The sequence below is a fragment of the Leucopleurus acutus genome (assembly GCF_964270905.1).
Source record: "Leucopleurus acutus genome assembly, chromosome: 19".
Classification (NCBI taxonomy): Eukaryota; Metazoa; Chordata; class Mammalia; order Artiodactyla; family Delphinidae; genus Leucopleurus; species Leucopleurus acutus.
This window is the reverse complement of record NC_139161.1, coordinates 41,044,919-41,056,500: the sequence shown is the minus strand read 5'-3', so window position 1 is coordinate 41,056,500 and position 11,582 is coordinate 41,044,919. Positions and strand designations below refer to the sequence as shown.

General features: G+C 36.5%; 1 protein-coding gene across 1 annotated transcript in view; it reads right to left on the bottom strand.

Moving 5' to 3' along the window:
* Window positions 1–993: 993 nt before the first annotated feature.
* LOC309976210 (AP-2 complex subunit beta-like) overlaps window positions 994–11,582 on the bottom strand; it is a 45,067-nt gene continuing 34,478 nt past the window's right edge. Inside the window, 5 exon segments of the mRNA XM_082861773.1 lie at window positions 994–1,464; window positions 1,466–1,501; window positions 3,039–3,204; window positions 5,192–5,216; window positions 5,219–5,297. Coding sequence (XP_082717899.1) covers window positions 1,372–1,464; window positions 1,466–1,501; window positions 3,039–3,204; window positions 5,192–5,216; window positions 5,219–5,297 — 399 coding nt within the window. The 3' untranslated portion in view covers window positions 994–1,371.

The following is an 11,582-nucleotide window of genomic DNA, read 5'->3' as shown; positions in this document are numbered from 1 at the left end:
TTTAACTCAACTACTGTTGGTCAACTGCTCCTAAAAAGATAATCAAGTGATAATTCTCAGTAATATTTATGTGCATCAGTAATCAGACATGACAATTATCTTAATTTTTAGTTCAGGTCTTCTTCACATTTGAGTTCATTGATTGTAAAACATCTGTACTTGAATCAAGTGTCAGAAAGTAGTCTTTGACTCTAGCAGTTTTCTTGGCTGTATTTTTTTCAGAGTTGTATAGCATATTCTATAAACAACTTATTTAATAATGTTGTCTGCTTTATAGTATTCCATTAAGTATTCAAATGCCTTATCTGCCCGTCGAACTTCTTTTCCTTAAAATGGATTCCTGACATTTCTAAAATTAAATACTGTCAGAGGAAAGAAGAACTTTGCATTTATCATGTACAAAATGATGCGCTTTGACCACTTAACAGATGATGTATTGGCAACTATTCAAGGTTCACATTTATGGTCTCAGTTTGGAACTGGGTTTCAAGAAGTGTACTAAGTGCACACCCCAACCGTAGTAATTAATTACAGGATTTACCATATTTAGTCCTCCAATTGTGTTCATTATTGATATGAAATAAAGCTCCCCAGAGCAAAAAAAAAAAAAAAAAAAAAAAAGAAAGATGACAGCTCAGAACTAGGTTAAAGAACTATAAAAGAGATCAAATGCTGTTAATATACAACTATAAAGAGATGAAAGAGGAAAATGGTAAATTGAATATCTGAATCAGATTCCATGTGTAAACACACATCATAACTCTTGACAGCCTGCTAAAGCCAGCCTGTTCTCAAATTCAATTAAGAACATTACTGGATCATGATGGACTGATCATTATACTAGTTACGTCAGAAAAAGTAATTACTTTGATTTCTGTGTATTCAGCTGGTTTCCACATTCCTGAAATCAGAACCCTCCCTAAAAGGACCAAAAATACTAAATAATTAAGGAAGCAGCATTAGCACTTTAAAAGTACTTAAAGAGAAAGGCAACTTATCTAGAAGGTAGAACAGCACACGAGATATTTGTCAAAGCATTTACCATCTCTACAGGGTACTTTCATTTGAAAGCTGAAATTAAGTCCCCCAGAAGGAGATACTGTGAGACTCAATGTCATTTTCACAAAGTCATGTCCTTCATTAACACTAAAGAGTCTAAGTTCAATTTTCATGAATTATCATTAAAACTGGAGTCAGCCGATTCATTTAGAAGCCATGCAACCAGTTCTAATTCAGCAGAATATGTAAAAGAGGCACTGTTTTTATTTTTTTAACAGAATCTAAAGACTGCACTCCTTCCGTTTAAAATCTCTGCAAATGAACCTTCTTGGAAGAAGTTTCACAATTTCCTAGAATTTAAAACAAGACAAGTCAACTCCATGCTTTTTTCAGACTTCTTACCTGTGTTGCCAAACTCAAGACCTGCTGTACCAGCTCCTGCGTTTCTGATGGTTTCTTGAGAAACCAGCTTCACTACGGCAGTAAGCAGAGTGAGCTGTACCTAAGCAAATGTAATTTAATAGGTAAAGTGAAAGGCATTTGCATTATTCCACACCACGAATTCCAAAGTGATATTTTCCCAAATATGACTATGAGGTCTTTCTGATTTTGATTAAGAAACAAAGGTTAAAACTCAGCCAATATCCACAATAGCAGTCAAAGGTTTTCATCAACTGAAAACTCACTAGCCTCCTATCTCCAAATTGCATTTTTTGGCATCAAAAACTGCCGGTTTGTTTCTGGCCCAGATAATCACCTGTATTTCTTAAAGTACACGCTAACATACTGATGGCAATAAAACTGGTTCCTGACCAAATCCTTTATTATTTACTTCCACCAAAAGCTACAACTTCCAGGGAATTAGGGAATCATTTATCATACTGAGGCAAGAGCCAAGACAGTAGAATTATGCCAGATCACAACCAATTAAGAGTGGCATGCTAGGGCTTCCCTGGTGGTGCAGTGGTTAAGAATCCACCTGCCAATGCAGGGGACACGGGTTTGAGCCCTGGTCCAGGAAGATCCCACGTGCCGCAGAGCAACGAAGCCCATGCACCACAACTGAAGCCTGCGCGCCTAGAGCCTGTGCTCTGCAACAAGAGAAGCCACCACAATGAGAAGCCCTCGCACCTCAATGAAGAGTGGCCCCCGCTCGCGGCAACTAGAGAAAGCCTGCGCACAGTAATGGAAGACCCAATGCAGCCAAAAATAAATAAATAAATAAATGAAACAAATCTATTTAAAAAAAAGAATAAAATTTAGAAATAATAATTAAAAAAAAAAAAGAGTTGCCTGCCGAAGCATGAGACTACTGGCTGGTATATGTTCCTTGTAGGGCCTATTAAAATTACTATGATAAATTACACACATGAACTTCAATTTGCAGTGAGTACAAATGCCGGGGAAAAAGCTTTAATAATTTATCTGCTTCTCTGGGCCTTTGACTCGAAAGTCTCTCAGTTTTGGTAGAAGACAGACAGAAGATGGGAAGGAGTCTAACCATCCACAAAGAATCTTTTCAAACTGCACATGCCAGCCTTCACCCCAGACAGAAACCCCAGCTGCAACTGAGCCACAACCATTACTAACAGCAATGGGTAATCATCTTTAGGTGACAGAAAATTAAAAAGTAATAACTACTGCTCTAAGTCAGTAGTTGTCAAAGTGTGGTTCTGGACCAGCAGCAGCAATAGCATCACCACCCTCAACCTTGTAAGAAATGAACATGCTTAGGCCCATCTCAGACCTACTGACTCAGAAACTCTAGGGGTGGGGCCCAGCAACCTGTCCTTTAACACAGGTTAAACACCAGTGCTTAGGTGCTTCTAGCCTCATTAAAGTTTGAGAACCACTGTCTAAATTAGGCAGGCTTGTTCCAACAGAAGTTAGCACAACTGAAAAAGGTCACCCCTTTTTGGGAGAAAAATGAACACACCATATGTGTATATAAATTCACACACATGAAACTGCCTAACCTTTACCTTTCCTGAAGTCGTCCCCAAAACATCTAATACATTAAGATATAGATGGGAACTTACCTGGGTGCTATCATCATGAAAACCTTCCAGGAAGCTCTCTAGTAACTCATCTGCATTGTCAATTCTTTCAGCATATTCTCCCACAATCCAAATCATAGCTGCTCGAGCGTCTGGCTCATCCAGTGAGTCTAAGTTCTCACACAAAGTGGCAATGATACTTTCATATCTGATATAACAAAATGGACTATGGTTACTGAAGGCAAAACTGAGAAGTGTATTAAACAATGAAGGCTAAAAAGCAAAAAACCATGGAGGAGGTACCCTAAACCACCACCAAACTACAAAGACTTTTAGCCAAGAGAATGTACAGGCTTTAAAGCCAGAAAATTATAAATGTCTTCAATTTTCCTTCAATTATGTTTTAATAACTAGACCATAAACTTTATAAAAGCTTATCAGATATTCTTTTCACAAGGAAAAACTAACCTATGGTTTAAGATAATACCACTACCTTACATTTCTCACAGTCTTTCTCATAACTAGATCAGAGAATTTTCCTATTACTTCATTTTACCTTCATCGTAGAGGAACAGAAATTCCACTTTACTATTAGGAAAATGGAGTCAGACAGCAATAGCATCCAGAAACAGTAATTTTGTCTCTTATCCACCTATCTCTGCTTTCTATAGAGATCTTTATGTTCTTTCCTCCCAAGGCACCCATACTAATGACCTGTTTTTCTAAAGAAATAAGCAATTCAAGTATTTATTTTTACAGGTCTATAGCTCTCATTCTTTACCATGTTAAATCCATCTCCTTGGCTAATGTGTATTTTTTTTTTTTTTGCGGTACGCGGGCCTCTCCCATTGCGGAGCACAGGTTCCGGACGCGCAGGCTCAGCAGCCATGGCTTACAGGCCCAGCCGCTCCGCGGCATGTGGAATCTTCCCAGACCGCGGCACAAACCCGTGTCCCCTGCATTGGCAGGCGGACTCTCAACCACTGCGCCATGAGGGAAGCCCAGCTAATGTAGTTTTAAACATCAGAATGAAATTGTATAATAAATGAGATATGGACAACTGAATAATACACTTAATTGTTTGCCCTATTTCCACTGATTAAACCAGGTTCTCGATAATGCTTTCTTAAAATTAAACTATCATGATCCCTCAGTAACACAAACCAGAAATGGACACATTTCTTTACCAAGCATATTAAGGTATACACTTCCCCACTTAATCAAGAAGTTTAGAAACCCAACCCTCCTCTTTCCTGGGAGAGTGGTAAAAGTATATGATCCTTTTTCCAAAAATACCATTTCTAGAATTTATATATATATATATAAAATGCTTAATAAACCACTACCCTATTAAAATATTTCTTCTAATTCTGAGTCCACCACTAAGCTAACTAACAGTAAGTCACTTCATTTCACATTATCTTTAACGATAATCAGAAGCCTTAGCACAGTTCACCTCTATGATTAAAAGGTAAAATGAGATTTAGGATGCTTATAAGATCTGCTCTTATTTCACTCTTTCAGATTCCTTAATTGTTTGCCTTCATAAGCAAATCTGAAAAAGTATTTTTGTTTCATAACTAAGAGGCCTCAATGTGAAAATTTTTTTGGAGTGAAAATGTAGATTTTGTATATCTTAATGGAAGCAGCTACAATACTTCAGAAAAGGCCTGAAACTCTGACAGTTCATTGTTGCATGTTCTATAATTTTCTACAAGTACTAGGTAACATACTAAGTGAATAGTGAAGCTGTCACCTCCCTGGCTTTTACAATAAGGTGACCATATAATTTATTATTCAAACTGAGACGTTTCTGAGAGTGAAAAGGGGCACAATTATTAATCATGCCTGGTAAGAGGCATAAAATGGATTATGCCCAGACAACGTGGAATATATGGGTATCCTTATTTAATAGTAACTTCATCACCAAAGAATCTGGCTAACTTTAATATATGCCAATTGACAATGCATATTCAGACAGAGCTTCAATTTTTCTAAAAGTGATAAAGCAGAGTGAAAAATCAGATTTTAATCCTTGTGCTAACCAACTTATATGTTTCTGATTTTTAATAAAGTATTCAATTATGACCAGTTACTTTACAAAGATTAATTCTTACCTAGGCAACCTCAAAGTGCCTTACTTAAAACATTTCCTAAATGATCTGAGGAAGAGGGGCAGAAGTATCTGGACGTACTTGTTGGGGTATTTGCGGAAGATATAACAATTGACTCTTGGACCACATAATTTACTTTGGTTTGGATGAGATCAAGCAATGTGCTTACATAGCACTCTGCAGATTGCTGCAAAGAGGAACATATTGAGAAGTCAGATGATCCATCCAATAACACAACCTAAACATAAAAAATATTTTTTTTGGAACATTCAGGTGTTATCAACTAAACTAGACTAAAAGATGAGGCATTTAATTTGACCACACTATACTAGAGGCTGGGTTATCTGATGGAGATATACAGAAGTTCTAGACATACTCCAAATTTTACTCATTACAAGAAACAGTTCAAGTGAAAAAAATCATCTTGGATAGCCAGGATGACAGAAATGAGAAGAAAGCATAAGTCAAGGTAGAAGGAAAGAATAAGAATGAAAGAATAAGCCAAGCGAAGAGGTCTTTATCTGCAGTTCATGAATGAGCACAGACAGAAGGCATCTTTAAACCTCTTGAAATGAAACTGCCAAATTTCATTTGTGCACACAAGCATATTTTCCAGGGAGGTTTACAGTTTTCATCATATTTTCAAAGTTCTCTGTGACTCAAAAAACTCTAAGAAAAATTTGCCATCTTCTGGGCTATATAACTGCAAGTCTATGGCCTTAGATAAACTGCAACTTTCCACAGCCTATGGCTCATCTATAAAATAGAATTTAATCTATTAGTCTTTTATTAATGAAGGGAATATGGAAAAATACAAGTGACAAAACTAATGTATTGAAACAATAAGTCATAGTTTTTAAAAGAAGGTTCCAGAAGAGAGATCCTAAAAACCAAGGACTGATTTATCATATATTACAATGTATTATGATGGGTCATTCCATTATATGCCTCCCAATAAGATGCAATAGGAAATTCACAGCAGCATCTAAGAGGTATTCTTGCCAAAAACACTGAATATGAATATTACCAAGCCTCTGGATTTAATTTTCTAAAGGGGATGAAGGAATGAGATAAACAACATCACTAAAATACTATCAGCCAAATCTAGACTCTGGAAAATTCTACAAGCCTAATGATCTAGTCCTTTCAACAAATGGTACCCAAATAAATAAGTAAAGACTTAAGAGACATATTAACCAAATGTAATGTATACCTAGCTCTCATTTAGATTTTGATTTGAACAAGGCAACTGTAAGAAGAGATTTAGACACAATTAGGGAAAACTGAACATGGACTAGGTATTTAATGAGATTAAGAGTTACTGTTTGTTGAGTACGGTAACGATATCATGACAATTTTTTTTAGAGGACATTATCTATTAGATATACACATTGGACTACTCTAATAAGATCACATCTGAGATCTGCATTAAAATATAACAGTAACCCACTCCCTTGAAGGGGGAGGGAGAGGGAGAAGATCAAATGGGAACAGCAATGTGTTGATATTTGTTCAAGATGGATGGTGGGTATATGAGAGCTCATTAATCAATTTTACCTTAGTGTATACCTAAAAATTTCTGTAATAAAATCTTTTAAAGGTACTATAATTTAAACTATTCCAAGCAATATAATGAAAACAAAATGCATCTTGAGGTTATTTATATGAGGTCATATATATGATGATTCTGTTCTCTTTTATTATTGTAGTTTTCCCATTTTTGAATTCTATTTTATTCATTTTCAGCTAGTTATTTCCTGTGCTGTTATTACAACAGCAAAACAGTTGGGAAATTTTAAATATAAAAGTTATGATAAATTATAAAGCACGTAAAGGTTACATTATCAAATTAGATAGTACAAATAAAGTACTCAGCATAAAGCTTGATAGAAAGCTAACATTTACTGAACCCTTAGTTTCATTATTATAATAAAGATAAACATAAGGCCATCTCCCATGATGCATCAATATTCAAAAACAATTAAGTCTAGGATAGTAATTTTCAAGCAAATTGTCATCTCAACTATATTGCTTTTGATTAAATTTTAAAAACACCATTAAAGCAGTATGGCAGAGGAACAAAAGTAAATATCCAATCATTGTATATACAAAGTAAGTCCAGAGACAGAGAAAGGCATACAGACATATAAAATTTAGTATATGATAAAGGCAACATTTCATAACAGTAAGGAAAGGATGAATTGTTCTTGTGTTTGATCCCCACACTCTTATCTTTAACCAAACCATTGCCATTAAAGTAGAAAATAAAAGTGAATTTTATATAACTTTGAAGTGAAGCACAATTTTCTAGGTGGTCCACTAAAGATATCATTGGGAGAGGGACTTCCCTGGTGGCTCAGTGGTTAAGAATCCGCCTGCCAATGTAGGGGACACGGGTTCGAGCTCTGGTCCAGGAAGATACCACATGCCACAGAGCAACTAAGCCCGTGACCACAACTACTGAGCCTGTGCTCTAGAGCCCACGAGCCAAAACTACTGAGCCTGCATGCCACAACTACTGAAGCCCGAGCACCTAGAGACTATGCTCTGCAACAAGAGAAGCCACCGCAAGGAGAAGCCCACGCACCACGAAAAAGAGTAGCCCCCATTCTCCGCAACTAAAGAAAGCCCACACACAGCAACTAAGATCCAATGCAGCCCAAAATAAATAAATAAATAAATTTATTATTTTTTAAAAAAGATACCATTGAGAGAAAATGGATAGAACTCACTACATAAGGAAATGTGAACTCCTATGCATCAAGAAGTCAAATGAAATCAAAAGGAAAATAATTGGGAAAATAACTATTAATGAAATGAAGGGGTATTAAATGAATTAATACCTTTAATTAATTATAAAAAACTTTAAAAAATCAATGTGGAAAAGATAACACATTGAAAAAAGATACACATGGTATGAAAAAGCAATTCCAAATGGCTAAGCGTAATGAAGAAAATGTCACCTCAACTAGAGATCAAAGATTTAGCTACAAGGATCCTCCTTATAACCATTATTTGGAAAAAGAGCAGAAACAACTTTAAGGTCCATACAGGAAGGGAAAGGCTAAATAATTATGAAGCAATCACACAGTATGTCTACAAACCACTAAAAATGATGTAAAATATTATCAGTAACATGGGAAAATGTCCATGTATAATAAGCAAAAAAAGCAGACTACAAAACATTAAATAGCATTTGTAGAATGATCTCGTTTTTGTAAAAAACACACCTGTTTATGGAGGACTATGTAAACAAAGACTTAAAATCATGTCCACATCATCTCTGGAAGGGTAGAACAGGGGTAGGAGAAAGCAGTGTTCTACTTTTAACTTGTCTTTTTAAAATGATTTTATGTAGTAAATACATATGCTTTTTGTTTGCATAAGACATAAGTCAGTACCTTATCTTGAGCTACAAAACTGAGAAATGGTAAACACCAAAGAATAGAAGAGTGGGAAGTGAGGAATACCTTAACTTAGTGACTTAACCTCTCTCAAACAAAACCAAACATATAAATAAATCTCCCAACCAAATCATTTTATTTGTAGGAAAAGGAGGGCAGGGGTTTATTTCCTCCTTAAAGAAACAGATATACGCTGTAATATATACAGCTTTAAATCTGTCAATCATACCTCAATAAAGCTGGAGGTGGGGTGGAGAGTAAAATCTATTAAAAAAAAACAACCAAACAAAAAAGAATAGGCAAAAGTTACTGAAAAAACAGTACTATGAAATTGCTTTTTCAGTGTTACTTATTGACTCAATGGCTTATGCTTAATCTTTAAGCTAACCAACTTAATATGATAAAATTATACATTTTTTTCACCTCAGGATACTTAAAGCAACAAGGAAACACCTGTACTTACAGTCATGATAAAAAACAACTCCAACTCTTAACACCCAATTTTACAATAGGCCCTGTTATCTTAGCTAAGCACTAAACTAAAATTCTTTTTTTCTCATCTGTCATATCTTTGAAACCAACTACACATTTAAAAAGGGCCAGATGCCCTGAGAGAAAAGCAGCAGCTCAGTCTGGAAGCTACAGAGAAAGGCTATTACAATTCCCTCGCTGGTTCTTGCCCTTGTCCCATGGATAGGTTAGTTAAAAACAGGCAATCACTGCCTCTCCTGCCCCAATAACTGTGTCTGGACTAGGCAACTCTTTCCAACTAATAATTTTCATGATTTAACCAATTCTAAGAAAAGTTCTTAGGCAAATCCAGGTAACTGGAGATAAGAGAACACTATCCAAAAGGCAGTATTCTTGAAGGCTGATCTTAAGCTTCCAAAGGAGGTTCATTCCTCACACACTCATATTCCCACCAGGGCACCCTGAATCAAAGGAAGAAGTGAGAGCCACCAGAAGTTCATCTCTTCCAGAAGATGATGGATAACTTTTCCATTTAGTCACAATAGACGGTACTAACAGCCACTAGGAATCTAGATGCTTTGAGAACACTTTCTAGTAATTCCAGGGATAGAAAAATCTCTTTAACTTTGGAATGAGACTCTTTGCAAGAGCACTGTCAGAGAGGTTAGTAAGACAATGACATTCTGGCAGTGAAAAGCACAAAATGACTCTTCTGCTACCAAAATAGCTCTGAAAATTGTCTGCATTAATACCATAAGCAGGTGGCTATTCCACAATGAGAAAAGAAAAAGGTTAAGTACTGGTGGTAAGTTAAGAAGTGTGGTAGTAAAAAAAAGACATAACACATCAAGATCCAATAAACAGATTTTCCCATTTCTCAAATGGAGCAACAGAAGTATATATTAAGTATGTGAAGCAACTGAGCTGGCAGAACCAGAAGTAGAAATCAGGATTAATTGACTTCTTGCTATAACAACTAGTCTACTAAATGATTTATCAGTGGTAACTATATGAAGCAGCATTCAGTAAATAAAAACAAGGAAGGCCAATTAGGAATTTGGCTTTCAGAGACACTTCTCTCTCACAGCATCTGTTTCCTTCTGTTCCTGTGAAGCACTGGTCATACTGTACAAATTATTTTAGTAACTATCCTTGTGAAATCATATGGTCCAATCTGACTCAAAGTAGAACTGTAGGGACTTCCCTGGTGGTGCAGTGGTTAAGAATCCTCCTGCCAATGCAGGGGACATGGGTTGGAGCCCTGGTACAGGAAGATCCCACATACGCCGAAGCAAATAAGCCTGTGTACCACAACTACTGAGCCTGTGCTCTAGAGCCCACAAGCCACAACTACTGAGGCCGCGTGCTGCAAATACTGAGGCTCACGCGCCTAGAGCCCGAGCTCTGCCACAAGAGAAGCCACCGAAATGAGAAGCCCCCATGCACCTCAACGAAGAGTAGCCCCCACTCACCACGACTAGAGAAAGCCAACGCGCGGCAATGAAGAACCAACACAGCCAATAAATAAATAAATAAATAAATAAAATGCCAAAAGAAAAAAAAGCAGAATTGCACGTAGTCAAGTAGTAAGAACAAATATGGAGCTCTGAATCCACAATATCGTTGTGCACAGAAGCCATCATTAATTGCAACAAACTTCTGAATGAGGAAAAACAACAGCGGCTTGGTGACTGATAAAGCAGTGCTTGTAAGTTGTAACCCTTAATACCTACTGGAAGGCTGCAACCAAGCTAGAACCAATCTGCCCTCTAAGACCACAGAGAAGCTCTTCAAGAGGACTTCCAAGTAAAGATCAACTCCCTGCCCTAAAGCAGAAACCTGCTAGTCAACAGCCCTGCCTATGTGCACAGAAGTCCTGACAACTTTTCTGTCATCTCATTTTTAACACAAATAGGCAGTAATTTACTGTAAGTATGGTATACACTTCAATTAAAAAATCATATATAAACATGCAACCATCACCATAAAATACTCCAGATAATTAAATTCAAACTGCAGAAGCAAAACCAAAAACTGTAATTCACATCACAAGAGATTTAAGAAACTATTGCAACCACAAAAAGAGGAATGCTATGAAAAAGTACCCATAACAAGAAACAGCAATGAAGGGAGGCTATATGGAAAGACGGCTGTGCAGAACACAAGAAAGCAACCACCCAGACTGGAGTAAGGACTGGAAGGACACAGGACTGGAAGAGAGAAGGGTCTAGAACAAAAGAAAAGTTTTATTAATTTGATATTATGCTTGAAAAGTTGGAAGAAGATAGGAGTGCAATGAAGGCACAATGAAATTAAAAAAAAAAAAAAAAGACAAAGGCCATTATAAACTACAGAAAAAACAAAAGCCTTCATAAGAAAGAAAACGCAATCATTTGATTGTGTAGGCTCTACATATTTACAGGCATAATACGCACAGCAAGCTTTGCAAGACTCTAGTTGATAGAACAAGAAATAAAGGTATATTATCTCAATTTACAAAGATAATATAGGAACAAAAACCTCATGATATAACTATACAGGGGATCTATACAGAAGGGTAGAAGTAGGAGTGATGGAGTATATGAACCAAGTTGCTT